A 16808-nucleotide genomic window follows, 5' to 3' on the forward strand; every position below is an offset into this window, starting at 1 on the left:
AACTGAGACAGAACCATGAAACGTTTCAGGATCAAAACTATGTTGGTCAAGCCAAATGATTTCTGGACAAATTATTTGCTTGCTCTTGGCTGACAGCAACTTATCCTTGTTAATTGTATAATTATCTGTACTGAAGTAATGCAAAGTTTATTTTAATCCATCAGTGAGATGAAATGTTGCTACACAATTTTTAAGATGAACTCAAAACGCTCTCTCAGCTGTGTCCCTGGTGACCCAAGGCAGTGTGAAAAGGGCGTGGAGATCTTGATGACTCTCCTTGGAGAAGTGCCCAAACCTTGAACATCTTCCAGAAGAACCTGAAGACTTTCCTATACGGGCTAATCTTTTATCAGTAGGGTTAAGCTGATATGGAGAATAAGAACATAAAGGCTTAAACTATTGATTTAAATCCTAGTTCTAGTGTTTTTTAAAAGGTCAAAGAGACTATACATTTAAACACACCCCCAACTTTAATAATTAAGGCTGGGTATATACCATAGCTCTGAGGGAGCACAGGGGGAAAAGAAACATGGAATTCAGCTTCCCAAGAATCTCAGGTGTTTTTTTTTAAGCTTCTAACTCTTGTGTTTATGAAGATCTGCATCAAAGAATGTGAGAAATGTCTGCTGGACTTTCAGACATCAGAGGGGGCGATGAACATGGTTCTTAAGAGGCTTTAGCACTCTGCATATGCCACTCACCATGAGGAGCAAAAACATATGCAAACTAGGATTAAATATAGAATTCTGCATGAGAAATGTTGTAAGTTTGTTCAGTTCACATAATAAATGAGTAGCAGAATTCAGCTTGCCACCAAACAGAATTTGCATTACCTAGGAGCAGAGCTACTTTTGTAGAGTTCATTACACCCAGCCCTGGTTATAGTTCAGAATATGTGAGGTAAAAGCTAAAGCCTTTTTTAAATTTAGAAAATGTATAAATTGCTTTGAAAATAAACACACTCAAAGCAGAGAACAAAAACAGAATACATTAATTAGTAGCAGCAAAAGCAAGCAGAAAAAATGATTAAAAGATGACCCTACAGATGACCAAGCAGGTTAGCCAAAGCAGTCTCAGTCCCTAAACTCAGCTGGAACATCAATATAGGTAAAAAAAAAAGACATGCTTGGAGCTGCCTTGCCATATCTCACTTTTACCAGACAAGACAGAATACTGGAGATGTGATGAGGTTCACAAATTGTCCAATCTCTTTTCCAGCTTAAGAGATGTGGCTAAAGAACTCTCATGGTCCCCTACTTTCACCCTGATGTACTGCAATGCCAGGCCGGTTAGAGATAATTATGATTTGGTGGTGGAAGAGGTAGATCTGGCTTGTTAGATTAGAACCATGCTGGATGAAGTTTGTCATATAGCTTTGCTACAAAATATTCCAGCCAAGTATGCAGTTCTTCAATAGCCCTGAACAGGGGTGGGTCTGCCATGCTTCTCCTGAAGACGTGTCTCTTTTCACATCTTCTCAGTGCAAACAGTTGCCTGTCTGGATTGTACTTGCCTTGTGCTGATCCAGTGTTCCTGCTGGTGTACTGGCCACCTGGCTTGTCAGCAAATATCCTGAGGCAGCTTGTGGAGGTAATCTTGTTGAGGAGCCTTAGAAACACTGTGTTAAGGGGACTGCTGAGGTTTTGCTGTCGGGTCAGATTTGGCTGCCATGGTAGTCATTGGCTTGTCCCAAACTATAGTGGACCTAACCAGTAATCTGAGTTTTCTGGAAAGGTAAGAATTGGAATACTATACAGTGCCATGTGTTATCTGGTCATGAGCTGATTTATGCATAGTAAACACATTTTAAAAGTGCCCCAATAGCAATGCTTGAGCTGAAATATTTAGATATGAAAAAAATGTTGAAATGCAAAGTTTTATGTCCAAATTAAACTGAATAATACATGTTAAAAATATACACCAGGGGTGGGGAAAGTCAGGCCCGGGGGCAATTTAAGGCCTGCGAAATCATTTAGTCCGGCCCTTTCCTGGGTCCTGGCAGACCTCTAGCTCAGAAGGATCTAAGACTGGTGATCCGCCCCCTCCCGCGGACAGGAATAGCCTCTATTCAAGGCAGATGTGAGTTTGTTTTGCTGAGAAAAGAAACCTTTCCCCCCCTTGAAAATGACTCTTCTGCGAGTCATTAACTATGGAGCTGCTAGGACCACACAAGAAACTGTGTTAACCCTTTCCCACCCGGGCCATGCAGAAACGTATTGGTCTGCTAATTTTTAAGTTGATAATTTTGTATGGCTCGTGAATGATGTTATAAATATCCAAATAGTCCTTGGTGGAAAAAAGGTTCCCCACCTCTGATATAGACTATACAGGATGTGCTTTGCTTACATTATTTTAAGAACAGCAAAGAGACTGAAAACATCCATGATATGCCATGAATGCGGATGTCCTCTCATCTATTTCAACAGAATTTAAACCTGGTCCACAGAGACCACTATATCTATCTATCTATCTATATATCTCTGTCTGTGTGTGTGTGTGTGTGTGTGTGTGTGTGTGTGTGTGTGTGTGTATATATATATACACACACACACACACACACACACACATATACATACATATACACACATATATATATATATTAATATAATATAAATAGAATTTTGGTTTTGATTTGACCAGTGTGGCCAATTTGATAAATTCATAACTTGATTAAAAAAAATGTTTGTGGTTTAATTCCCCCAACCCAAATTTACAAATCAAACTATCCATGTAGTCGCACAGAATTCCTTAAAAAAATTTAAGTACAGCATTGAAATTATCAAGTTTGTCTAATATTGCACTGGCAATGGCATAATTGTTGTTAATTTTATGAAGCAATGACTTTCTAGAAATGGAAAAATTTCCATGGAAAAATAAACCTCTTCCCGGCTTACGGGGACCCGCAGGCCCAGAAGACGACGGGGGAATGGAATCGGCGCCGCAGAAGATGGGGCGCCGCGGCCCAGCGCCGCTGCTGGGGACGTGCCGCCAAAGGAAGCCCGCCCCACCCAACAGCTGATAGGTGGGCGGGCACGGGCCAGGATCCACCCAGCCGCTCGCCCAGCAATCGCGTGGCTAGAGGGGAGGGGAGGCTTTAGCCTCCCAACCATTGAGGGCAAGGGAAAGGGGGACCCAGCCATCCTCCACGGCGGGGTGGGGGGGAGACAACTCGCCTGCTCTCGTGCTCTCTCTCTCTCTCTCAGGTGCGCCGGCTCCACAGCCCGGCTGCTGGAGCGAGCGGGCGCGAGAGCAGGGGCTCCGAACCAAGTTTGAAGAGCCACAAGGGGCCAAAGAGCCGCATGCGGCTCTAGCCGCAGTTTGCTGACCCCTGGAGTAATGAGTTTGCCGACCCCTGTGCTAGGGCAGAAAACGTCTCTTCACTGCCAGCATTGCCAAGGAGACGACCTTTAAATGGGCCCTATGCTATGTTGGATCAGACTTGCTTCTTCCACCTTTGTTCACATTGTCATTTTTGCCGCCTCACTGCCCATAACTCTTTATTAAACCATATAGAACAGGGGTCCCCAATATGGTGGTGCCCAAGCCTTTTAGAAAGTGGGTGGAGCCAGGTGGGGATTTTGCCCAGCAAGGCTTCCGATTGGCTGTGCAGATTTTTAAAAACATTGCTTTGGCAGCAGCTGCCACCACAGCACAGAGATTTTCTCTGTACAACTGAAGGTAAGCTGTGGCAGATGTTTTGTGGCAGGCTCTGCATCCTGCAACAGCAATTTTGTGGCCTACCATGCTATGTCAGAGGTGCCCACAGGCTCAAAAAAGGTGGGGGCCTCTCATGTAGAGTCATGGCCTCTCGAAGCTGATTCTATCAATAGCTAAAGCTAGCGTTCTATTTCAGGTGTTGAAATGGGCTTCTAGAAAATAGCCCCAAAAAAAGATAAAAAGAAAAATTAGAAATAATAATAATAGTAGTAATAATAAAACACAAGTAACAAGTCATGTAAAGGGAAAATCCCACATCATGTGTGATTTAAAATCAAAGGGACTCATTCCACAGCTTACAGAAAGCCACATTTGCAATTAACCTCAATGAAAAGAACCACATTTACTTCTATCCCTGGCATAAGGCCTGAACCTCAGGAAGGCTGGCAGCTTATACATTCCTCCAGTGGAGGCTATTTCAAGGTGGCAACCACCAACCACAAGGTAAATAAGAAGCTTTAACATACAGTCTAGGGTTCTGAAAAGCCACGTAACTCAGAACCAAAAAAGAAAAGCCTAGATGTTTTAAACCAAGAGTGCCCATTCTCAAAAACTAGATAATTTATTTTATCACATCAGTATTCTTCAAATATCTTGAATAAATACCACTGACATTTTGAGGAGAAAGGCATAGTGGTGTAAATATGTCTTGGCTGGTATTTACAAGGTTATAACAATAAGAGGTTAAGCAACAATGACCACATGTGCAATACCTCCAGTAGTAAAGCTCAGTTGTGCAGATATATATAGAACTCTTCCTCCATAAAAACCTGCTGTGTTGGCCCAACCCATTGGATATTGCTCTGTCCCTGCGGTACTCACTCTGCGGCTCAGAGATCCACACTTGAAATACCACCAACCCAAACACATGCCATAATATAACTATATGTAACTAATTGCTATAGGAGCCCCATGGCGCAGAGTGGTAAGCGGCAGTACTGCAGTCCAAGCTCTGCCCACAACCTGAGTTCGATCCCAACGAAAGTTGGTTTCAGGTAGCTGGCTCAAGGTTGACTCAGCCTTCCATCCTTCAGAGGTCGGTAAAATGAGTACCCAGCTTGCTGGGGGTAAAGGGAAGATGACTGGGGATGGCACTGGCAAACCACCCCGTAAACAAAGTCTGCCTAGGAAACCGGATGTGACGTCACCCCAATAGTCAGGAATGACCTGGTGCTTGCACAGGGGACCTTTACTTTTACTTTAACTAATTGCTAATGTGCCTCTGAGCATATATTGTTGTCTCTCCTCAAGACTCTTGAACCTTAGCCAGTACTTGGGCACCTGAAGTGAGGGGGATTCCCTCTCTGCCTTCCCATTCTCTTCCCAATTCGAGGCACAGCAGCTCAAGTGAAAGAGTGAGATTGCCAAGGTGCCTGGGGAAGTGCAAGCTGGCAGTGGAGAAAGGGGAGTAAAACTAGCACCACTGGCTGACTGCCATGGTGGTGATTTTATTCTCTTTTCTGCAGGCAGCCTGGTCTCTTACCAACAGATACCTGTATGCTGGGGTCAGAGCATGGAGGTTGCAGAGAACTACGGGGGGGGGGGGTTGTTGGAAGGGATGAGGCCTTCACATTCACCCTGGTATGAAGCCCATAGCTCATGAAGGCTTGCAGTGTTCCTGTCCCCCAGTCCCTCTGACAGCAGCTGTTTCATGGTGGGAGCCACCTGTCAACCACAGGGCAACAACAGCCTTGCCGACTTTCCTGGAAGATGTCATATTGGGGAACAGTGCTCAGAAGAGCCACAGGTGGCATGTCAAAGTAGAACTACACAGATGGGCTACACCAGCAAAGGTGTAAACAAAACGAAACTAAAGGTGCATAAAACATCTTCAAATACGTAAACAGTATCATCAAATAAATACTGTTTACATATTTGAATTTTTTTTATACACCTTTTGTTTTGGCATGACAAAGAGCCATAAGGCATTCCACATCATTGATCCATTACCTTCTCTCCCCCTCTTCTGTTTTCACTGTTCTAATTCACCACACCACCCAATATATAATGGCTTCTCTTTCACAAACAATAATATGTGCTTTGCAGTGGTTAGAGGGATCCAGATTTGAATCTCTGCTCTGCCTTGGAAGCTTGCTGGGTGACCTTGGACCAGTCACACACTTTCAGCCTAATCTACCTTACAGGGTCGTTGTGATAACATGAAGGAGGGGAGACAATGTTGTAAGCACTGTGGGTCCCCATTGGGTAGAAAGGCAGGGTTTAAATGAAATAAATAAAAATACACTTTCTTCCCAAAAATATATAGCAACAGTGAACATTTCTATGTTTATCTGGAACAGGTTTCACATCCCTGCATCATTTATACCTAGATTAGCCAGACTGCCTGCAGTGGTTAAGGCCACCTACCACTTTAAAAGGAATCTATCATTTTTGTTCTTCATTACTATAAGCCAACACAGGACGTACAGAAGCTAAATCATTAAGGAATTTACATGCATTTGTCCAGTTGGGTTAACTCTGTGAGCACAGCCTTTTTCATTATTACAAGGGGATGGAAATAATTTGCAAAGTGCTCAGTTTCTACTTGTTACACATTAAGGTCCCCAACCAGTCAAAAGGGTAAGGAGGAGGCCTAGTGAGAAATTTCCTCGGCCTTGTTTGCTTTACTGCAGCCAATGTGACTATTTTCTCCATAGGAGCCACACCTTCAGGACAGACATTCTTAACATATGCTCTCACTGTGGTACAGAAGTCAGCCAGCTCATACTGCCACAAGAAAGGGCTTTCATTTTCAATGTAATGAGCTGACTGTGACATGTTAAGTAAAAGGATGAAAACAATATTTCATAAGCAGTCCATATGCTATCAAGTGTGTCATGAAACAAAAACAGGCAATTGCCTAGCATACTCAAAAAGCATTTTGGAAAACCATCTGCAGTTTAAAAGATTATTTATTACATTTAACAATTGTTTAGGAATACAAATCTCATTAGATGAGAAAGGGATTTGTGTACCTAGCTCCACAGCTCTCGAAACCCAAAGCAGGCTACATCAGGGAACTAGACACGGTAGCTAAGGCTCAAATGGCAAGTTCAAATGGTCAGTCCACAAGGAGACAATGCACTCTAATGAGGCACAGGCCTGAAGACTGAGACTTGTTTTCAGCAGGGGCAGGGCAAGCACACACTGCTTCTACAAAGCGAAGTCATACCCTGCTTGAAGCAAGCTGCACCAAGGAAAGTTGAGGTCCCCAGCTTGAGGCAAGTTTCTTCTTTGGGTGAGGCAGGGAATAGTTGGCTTCAATGTATTTGCAGGCAGGCTCAAGAACTCGGCTACTTGCCTTGGACAATTTCCAACCTTTGCCTGTTTTAGCTACATGTCAGAGTGGGAGGCTTGTATAATTTCCACTCTCTTGATTGTGGAAAGCTCAACAGGGCAAATAGGAGAAACCCTGACCTCACTGAGACAGTACTTGAATATGCTTAAGGCTTAAAATGGTCAATTTCATTATCAGTGTAAACTCAAGAGTTGTTTAATCTGCTGAAGTGGCATCTACGTATACTTAACCACCACCGCTTTCCATTGGCTTGACCTCAACATACACTTCGGGCACACACAAAAAGTGTTAAGAGTTTACTGTATTCTTTTGGAATATGGAAGAATGGGAAATGTCTGTTAATTGGGCAGACAAGCCCACTCGAGCTCCTGTTATTCAAAAAGAAAAAAACGAGAAATTATAACATTAATCAGCTTTATCCACAGTTTCGTAACAGCCCATTGTTCGGAAAAACAGTAATGCCTGCCAAGGGACCTATTCAACACTCTTGAGACAAAGAACTCCTACTAAAGTCAGAAAGAACTTTACATGATGAAAGAGATGCTTAACGTGTTCATTTATAGACGATAACGCCCTTAAATCATGGTTCAACCCATTCTGTGTGGCATCCCCAGATACTCACGCTGCACTACTTTACAGACAAACTGTTAAGAAGTTCTGATTCAGAAATTAAATGCTATTCCTCTCAAACTGCTCATTTTGCACCACTTCACACATAATTAGCCTACCCACAAAACTCTTCAAATTGTATTATGTGTTGTGTATTATCATATTTTTCGCTCCATAAGACGCACCTGACCATAAGACACCCCTCCCCCCCCGGTGGCCATCAGATCGGGGAACGCCGGCTCACGCCGGCCCGACGCGCACAGCGGGCTCTGCGTCGCCCGCCCGCCTCCCAGCTGGCCGTCAGGGTGGGGAACGCCGGCTTCCACCGTCCCGATGCGCCCAGCTCTGTGAGCCCCGCCCGCCTCCTAGCGCGCCATCCCGATGCGCCCAGCTTTGTGCGCCCCGCCCGTCTCCCAGCTGGCCATTGGGGCGGGGAACACCGGCTCACATTGTTCCAGCGAGCCCAGCCAGCTGGCGGGAGGGGCGGGGGTCACTCTGCCCGGCTCTGGGAGTCCCGGATGGACCGGGCTAGGGTCCATAAGACGCACATTCACTCCATAAGACGCACAGACATTTCCCCTCACTTTTGAGGAGGAAAAAAGTGCGTCTTATGGAGCGAAAAATACGGTATATATTTCTTATGTTTTATGAGGCACAGTAGAACAAAATAGATACATGAGATGGAAATATGACTTGCAGTATAATTTTCTTGCCCTCTCTGGCAGATGGTGTGTGTGAGTAAGCAGCCAACCATACCTTCAAGCAAAACAATTTTGCTACAGTTACTGTCCGAATGCCTTCACTGCACTTCTTCAACTACTATTCAGCATTGTCATCCTGGCCATGTATCAATGTTGTCCCTCTTTTTTGTTTCAACAGAGTGGTGTAGTGGTTAAAGAGTCGTAAGAGGATCACAGTAAAACCAAGTTTGAATCCCCACTCTGTCATGGAAGCTCAATGGGTGACCTTGGCCAGTCACACACTCTCAGCCAAACCTACCTCACAGGATTGTTGTGAGGAAAAAACGGAGGAGAGGAGAATGATGTAAGCTGCTTTGGGTCCCAACTGGGAAGAAAGGCTAGGTATAAAGTAAATAATAAATACCTACTGTATTTTCTGGCGTATAAGACTACTTTTTAACCCAGGAAAATCTTCTCAAAAGTCGGGGGTCGTCTTATACGCCGGGTGTCGTCTTATACGCCGGATGCTGAATTCCGAGCCGGACTGGAGAATCTGCCTGGGGAGCCGCCTCCGCTCTGTCCATGTCCGGCAGAGGAGGGAGGGGAGGCGAGCCCGGCGAGGGCGCTCACTGCCCAGCTCGGAGTCGGAGCCAGGTGCGCCGGGGTGCACGGAGGGAAGTGCTCGGCTGTGCTCCAGCGGCAGCGCAAGGCAGGCATGCGGCTGGCTGGCCGGCTGGCCGGGGCTGGGGTGGCCACTCTCTTCTCCCGGCACAGGGTGTTTTGGCTGCCGCCTAGCACACCCAACATGCCCCCTTTCCTCCCCGGCCTCCGCTTCAACTTCTGTCTTTATGGGCTTCCCTCCCCTCCAAACCCTCCTTTAGTCCCGCCCTCCATGGGCCGTCGGCTCAGTCCTCCCCTCGCCCTTCTCGAGGGCCCTTACTCTCGCCCCCATCCCCCTCTTCTTCCCCGCTCCCTTCTCCCCTCGCCGACTCCCCCTGAGAGCCACGTCCCGCCGCTTCAGGTCGGCACACACTCTTCCATGCCGGGAGGTCAGCCCCCGGCCTCCTCCTGTTCCTCCCGCCAGCCCCGCCTCCCGGCGCGCTGCCAGCTCGTCCAGCCGCCCTCGCCCCCTCTTTCTCCCGCCCCGGTAAGTGGTGTTGTTTCCCCGGGGATTGAGCCGCCCCAGGAGGACCGGGGGTGGCCTCGGGGTTGGGGCGCAGTCCCGAGGGCCGGCCCCAGGCCGCGGACTCGGGACAATCCCAAACTCTATATTTTAACTGTAAAAATGTGGGGTCGTCTTATACGCCCAGTCGTCTTGTACGCCAGAAAATACGGTACTTATATGTGACTGAAAAGCTTACTTTATGTATTCTGAAAGTTAGCGGCTACAATAAAAAAGATATTGCTCTGCAATTTTCTTCTCTGTATAGTGGGCTGTCATAGTTGTATCATATTCCAAATGCTAACCATGGTGGTGCAATCAAGACAAAATGAAACACTCAAGCCCTCACACCCCTCAGCGCCATGGTTTGGTGTCATCTGACCATGGCTAACAATCAGTAAGCATACTTGTTAATTACAGACAATTATGTTCAGTGTTCAGAAAACTTTATGCCTTGTTCAGCCCCATGACCCTGCTCTAATTAAGAAATTGAGCATCTTTTCCTGGAGTAGAAATCTTGCCTCACTGCAACTATAAACAGCACCCTTCTACTCAATATGGACTGTGTGCATGTGGCTGAAGGGCTGAGCATTAGGCCATAATGTACTTTGGCTGTGGCTATTTGCACTGAAGCAGCCTCTCTCGCTGGAAATCTTTTGGTTGTGTGAGATGAGTTTTGCATAATTCAGTCCTTTTAAAGCTACTGGTACAACAAAAAGCTATCACCTCACATACTTCTATACCTCATATTGATTGTGAGACAATTTCCCCAGTTTCTAGCTTTTTATAACATAAGCACATTTTCCCAACTGGTATATATTCTCCCTCACAAAGATACCACGAACTCACCCATAATCATTCTCAGCATACATAAAAAACACACATTTTTTTCTTCCTATGGCAGCTTCAAATCTGTATATTCCATAGACATTGCTTTCTGGAGAAACAACTTATTGCTATACCCCCCATCAATGCCAGCACACATGTCCCACAAGAAAAAAAAGCCTGCCGATGTTACTGGAACATAACATTTTAGTGTGTGTGCTCCCACTCCTAACTATGCTGCTAGCTCGAGTGCTAACTGGTCACCTTTTCTGAATTACAGTTTCTACACCAATTTACATGTTACTGTGCTATTTAATCCACAGCAGTTTAATCCAAACACACACCCCTCCCCCTTTCAGCCTCCTTAGTTTGATTTTTGCATTAAACAGCTATTGGTATTTCTAAGAAACTAAAGAATGAAGCCAAATTATAGATTCTACCTGTCTCAATTTTCCAGCCAATTTCTGGATGAAGACATTGCTCTTCTTCATCCTGCAGAACTATCATCCTCTGTCAGACTGTACCCAAGTCAAGTCTCCACTCAGTCACAATTGCTTCTCCTCTCCAGGCCACAATGTAGGAAAGCAACCATCTACGCAGTTCTATCCTTATTCAATATATCTTCAGGTCACGCAGCTGAGAGACTACTCTCAGGCAGTTTATCTTTCTCCTTTATGAAATCTGCACAAAGTGAGGTGGGAGGAAGCATCCTATTGCTCTCATTTGTGTTACTTATGTTGCTTCCCCCCTTCCCTTTAACTTTGTTAAGAAAAAAATAATACAGCTGTTACAACAAAGAATTGGAAGGAACTCTTGTTTGATAGGGTGCTTTTGTGTGGTCCCAGATCGTGCTGATTACGTACCATATTTTCCTGAATAGCTCTCATTGTTTACCCTTTGCTTGCACTCCCTCCAGCCTCTCCATCCCTTGGGCTCCCCAGTATTCAAATTCCCTTCCCCATATTAGAATAAAGCAAAAGTACTAGGTTGAATCTTTTGTGTTTCCTGAAGTTAAACACATACACTGTTATATTTCCATTTTTTTCCTAATCAACTTCAGCATCAATTGTGCATAATGCCTACAGCACCACACACTAAAACAGCTGTTCACCCTATCCTACAATGCCCTTACATCACACTCATATTTGTTACTTCAAGATAAATTATGCTATACAAACCATGCCAAAGCAGGAAAACCTCCCTTACTCTGGAATCAACACACAGAAGAAGAGTTGGTTTTTATACGCTGACTTTCTCCACCACTTAAGGAAGACTCAAACCGGCTTACTATCACCTTCCCTTCCCCTCCCCACAACAGACACCCTTTGAGGTAGGTGGGGCTGAGAGCTCTAACAGAGCTGTGACTTGCTCAAGGTCACCCAGCTGGCTTCGTGTGTAGGAGTGGGGAAACAAATTCAGTTCACCAGATTAGCCTCCACCGCTCATGTGGAGGAGTGGGGACTCAAACCCAGTTCTCCAGATTAGAGTCCATCGCTCCAAACCACCGCACTACACCACACTGGCTTTCATATCAGAGGAGATCCAGATGTACTTTGTAAGCTCTTATCAATGAGCACAAACATAAGCACACCACTGGCTAGAACCTATACACATGATTACAATTAATACAAATGTGTTGGGCTTGGGCATATGCATGTCGTGCTCTTTTTTAAAAAGGAGACAATCCAGACCCGTATATCCATGAATTTTCCATCATTGAACACAAATACATTCTCATATATCTATATGTGACGTTTTACAGTCCTCAGTGGTTGTTCGTTTCCTAGTACAAAAAAAACAAAACAATGCAACAACACTGTCCTCCTTCATCAATCAAAACATAACCTACATATAACATTGCTCTGTGTGTGCACACATGTATGTCCTTGACACCTACCCAGGCAGGAGGGACCAACACCTTCATAGCTAGCAGCAGGCAAGACCTGCCCCCCACCACTGATATCATTAAGATTAATCATTACTGTGTCCCCTTACTATCATTCTATGTTTTTTAGGACCAGGGCTTCTTCCCTCCCACCTCCACTTATTCAGTGTTTCATCTCCCATCCAATCCCACTCTGCAATCTGCTAGGCCTCTTCTTTTGCACTACCCCCCTCCCAATACTCCCACCAAAAGCCCTGCCAATGAGAAAAACATACCCCCTGGGCTTTTTCACATACAAGAACTTACATTCCTTGAATTTGTATTCCTCCACTTGAAAATCCCAACACACTTCCAGCACATCTCCTGCAATCCCCCCTTTTCATCATTTCTACCACCACTCCAAACTTGTCATAATTCCAACACAATCACATGCACAATCTTCCGCCATCCTGAACTCATCATGAACAAACACTTCACGAACAGGTATCTCCACTCTTGGTGACATGCTCCACCCATCATGGTTAACTCCTCCTGAAATTTCTCCAACACTTCATCCCTTTCCCCTGGTGCAGTCTGACCCTCCTAACCCAACAATCCACCCCCCTCCAAACCTAGCAGTTCATAGAATCCATGTTTTTGAAGGGCTTTTCTTAATGCTCTCTATTCCACTCTGGCACACAGAACTCAAGACTACCATTTCACACACACAAACACATCACAACAATCTCTTTCAGCTCATGCCCAACAAACAACATTTCATTTCAATGGGGGGTGGTTAAAACAAAAACCTGCCTCACTGCAACGTAACCCATTTACAATACTGAAATCCTGTGTAGACGTACTCCAATCTAAGCCAATTGGTTTCAACAGGCTCAGACTGCAGTAACTCGGCACAGAATCGTACCCTAATATTCCCTGCACCTCCTATTGCTCTCCCGTGACATTATACACCCCAATAAGATTCAGAGAATGCACAGAGGCCCACACTTTCTAGTTTGACCCCTCCACATATACATACACACTCTCATACACACACACATACAGAGTTCTGGCCTTTCACATCCCTGCCCCCAACACAAATACTCAGGGAAAATATGTCCTCTCTCCCCTTCTGCCACAAGCTCCCCTCCCTGCTAACGTGTTTCCTTCCGTGTACATGGGGAGGAAGAAAGTCTGTCAGAAAGACGGCCCATAAACTAAGCGCAAAGAGGAAAAAATACCCTTCGGTCCAGCCGAGCCATTACTCCCCCCTCCCCAGTTACTGAGCTACTCAACGAACCACCAGGAAAAATCCCACCCTGTCCTCCATATGCCCCGTGGTTTCTAAAAAAGGGGATATCCTTCCCTTCTCCAGCATACCGCCAAAACACAACTGGCGACAAAGTCTCTAAATTTTTAAAAACAATGTGGGTGTGTGTAAAGTGCCGTCAAGTCGCAGCCGACTTATGGCGACCCCTTTTGGGGGGTTTTCGTGGCAAGAGACGAACAGAGGTGGTTTGCCAGTGCCTTCCTCTGCACAGCAACCCTGGCCTTCCTTGGTGGTCTTCCATCCAAATACTAACTGAGGCTGACCCTGCTTAGCTTCTGAGATCTGGCTGTGTGAGTGAGTAAAGAGCCGTCAAGTCGCAGGCGACTTATGGCGACCCCTTTTGGGGGGGTTTTCATGGCAAGAGACTGACAGAGGTGGTTTGCCAGTGCCTTCCTCTGCACAGCAACCCTGGCCTTCCTTGGTGGTCTTCCGTCCAAATACTGAGGCTGACCCTGCTTAGCTTCCGAGATCTGGCTGTGTGTGTGAGTAAAGAGCCGTCAAGTCGCAGGCGACTTATGGCAACCCCTTTTTTGGGGTTTTCATGGCAAGAGACTGACAGAGGGGTTTGCCATTGCCTTCCTCTGCATAGTGACCATGATATCCCTTGGTGGTCTCCCCTCCAAATACTAACCAGGGCTGACCCTGCTTAGCTTCTGAGATCTGACGAGATCAGGCCAGCCTGGGCCATCCAGGTCTGTTTAAAAACAGATTCCCCACCCCCACCCCGAAATAAGGTAGCCAACTCCGCCTTGAGAAATTCCTGGAGATTTGGGGAGGGGCTCAGCGGGGATGTGATGTGAACCCCCCCTCCCCCCCCAAAGCGGCCGTATCCTAACGCCTGGCTCTCGCGATCAGGAGAACCCCGGCCCCGCCTGGAGGTTGGCAACCCCCCCACCCCACTCACCTCAAAGCGGCTCTTGGTCACGCCGTTCATGTCCCTCCTCATGATGGACGCCCGGCGGGGGTCGGCTCGGGTGAGGCCGGGCCAGGCCAAGCCGGGCCAGGCCTGGCCCCCCCTCGTCCTCCTGCGGGGCGGCGTCAGCAGCGGCTGGGGGGGCCGCGGGGGAGGGGGGCCCGCGCCGAGCCCGGCCTCGCGAGGCCGACAGCGGAGGCTGTGAGGAGGGCGAAGCGGAGGGACGAGCCTCTCCGTCGCCTGCCTGCCTTCTCCGAGGCGAAGGGGGCGCCTGAGGTAGGCCGGTCGCCTCAGGAGGGGGGAGAGAGAGGGGGGGGGAAATAGAGGGAGGGGGGGTTTAAAAAACGCAAGCGGCCCTCAGCCGCCACCGAGAGGCCGGCCCGCCTCAACTACAACTTCTTCTCCTTCTTCGACCCAAAACAAAAACACTCGGCACCTGCCAGCAACGGCGCCGCTCATTGGTCGAGGGAGGCGCAAGCCGGAGGAGGAGGGAGGGAGAGGGCCGGAGCGGCGCACGCGCACGGGGAGGCGGCCGGAGCTGGGAGGGGGTGTGTGTGTGCGCGCGCAACTCAGCTGCCTGGAGCGGTGTCGTCCGGGCTGGGTTGCCAACCTCCAGGTGGGCTCATCACCTGTTAAGAAACAATATCCCAGCACGCAGCCACTTATACCTCTTTTTGTTATTTTTATGTTTTTTCTCATGAGAAAAAACATAAAAATAACAAAAAGAGGTATCAGTGGCTGCGTGTTGGGATGTTGTTCCTTAACAGGTGATGAGCCAGCTCTTATAGACAACCTCCAGGTGGGGCCTGGAGATCTTCCAGAATGACAGCTGCTTTCCAGACGACACAGAGCTGTTCCTCCCTCTGGAGAAAATGGCTGCTTTGGAGGACGGACTCTATAGCGTTGTATCCGGCTGAGGTCCCTCTGCTCTAAGGTTGCCAACCTCCAGGTGGGGCCTGGAGATCTCCATGAATGACAGCTGCTCTCCAGGCGGCAGCGAGTTGTGTCCCCCCCGCCCCAAGGAGAAAATGGCTGCTTTGGAGGGTGGGCTCTATGGCATTGTATCCAGCTGAGGTCCCTCTGCTCTAAGGTTGCCAACCTCCAGGTGGGGCCTGGAGCTCTCCATGAATGACAGCTGCTCTCCAGGCGGCAGCGAGTTGTGTCCCCCCCGCCCCAAGGAGAAAATGGCTGCTTTGGAGGGTGGGCTCTATGGCATTGTATCCAGCTGACGTCCATCTGCTCTAAGGTTGCCAACCTCCAGGTGGGGCCTGGAGATCTCCATGAATGACAGCTGCTCTCCAGGCGGCAGCGAGTTGTGTCCCCCGCCCCAAGGAGAAAATGGCTGCTTCGGAGGGTGGGCTCTATGGCATTGTATCCAGCTGACGTCCATCTGCTCTAAGGTTGCCAACCTCCAGGTGGGGCCTGGAGATCTCCCGCTATTATAATTGATCTCCAAGTGACCGAGATAAATTCCCTTGGGGGAAAATGGCTGCTTTGGAGGGTAGGTACCAAGCCAGCCTCAAGAGGGAGAGAGTCCCGTCTCTGGTTGCTACCAACCTTACCTCTGAAGGCAGGGGCACGGAGTGAGAAGAAGAAGAGTTGGTTTTTATACGCCAACTTTCTCTACCACTTAAGGAAGAATCAAACCGGCTTACAGTCACCTTCCCTTCCCCTCCCCACAAGAGACACCCTATGAGGTAGGTGGGGCTGAGAGGGTTAGGAGAGAACTGTGACTGGCCGAAGGTCACCCAGCTGGCTTCATGTGGAGGAGTGGGGAAACAACCCCGTTCACCAGATTAGAGTCTGCTGCTCATGTGGAGGAGCGGGGAATCAAACCCAGTTCTCCAGATCAGAGTCCGTCGCTCTTAACCACTACACCACGTTGGAAGGGCTTTCTGAAGTGTGCAATGCTGTAGCCTTAAGTTTTACTCTCTGGTAAATGAACAGCTGTGGACCCGGGGCCATCTGGGGCCCCAAATAGCAGGCTCACAGGACCCCATTAAACTCAGAGTCTAAAATTCCCTTTTCAGTTTAGAAAAAATACAGTTTAGGGGGGCTTAGTTTATAAAGTTATGCATGGAGTTTAAAAATTGGAGAGCATTTTTTCTTCCTCTTGTATAATACAGTAACTCAGATGCACCCAATAGATTCAGGGTGGATGTGAGTAATTACATTATGGAATTCAATGACAATGGACATAGTGATGGCTGTGAGCACAGACAGGTTTAAAGAGGGATTACACAGATGTACAGGGGCTATTAGCCATGGTGGCTAAGGGAAACCTGCATATCCAGAGCCAGAGTATGTTGGGCAGCTGGTGGGCCACCATGTAAAACAGGATGCTGGACTATCAGTCTGATCCAGCAGAGCTTTTCTTTATGTTCTTATGCACTGCTGGTAATCTGTGTTT

General features: G+C 47.3%; 1 protein-coding gene across 1 annotated transcript in view; it reads right to left on the minus strand.

Moving 5' to 3' along the window:
• FBXL20 (F-box and leucine rich repeat protein 20) overlaps positions 1-14541 on the minus strand; it is a 103053-nt gene extending 88512 nt beyond the window's left edge. Inside the window, exon 1 of the mRNA XM_056863125.1 lies at positions 14390-14541. Coding sequence (XP_056719103.1) covers positions 14390-14431 — 42 coding nt within the window. The 5' untranslated portion in view covers positions 14432-14541. The remainder of the gene's footprint in view (positions 1-14389) is intronic.
• Between the last annotated feature and the right edge of the window lie 2267 nt (positions 14542-16808).

Source organism: Euleptes europaea, chromosome 18, assembly GCF_029931775.1.
Source record: "Euleptes europaea isolate rEulEur1 chromosome 18, rEulEur1.hap1, whole genome shotgun sequence".
Classification (NCBI taxonomy): domain Eukaryota; kingdom Metazoa; phylum Chordata; class Lepidosauria; order Squamata; family Sphaerodactylidae; genus Euleptes; species Euleptes europaea.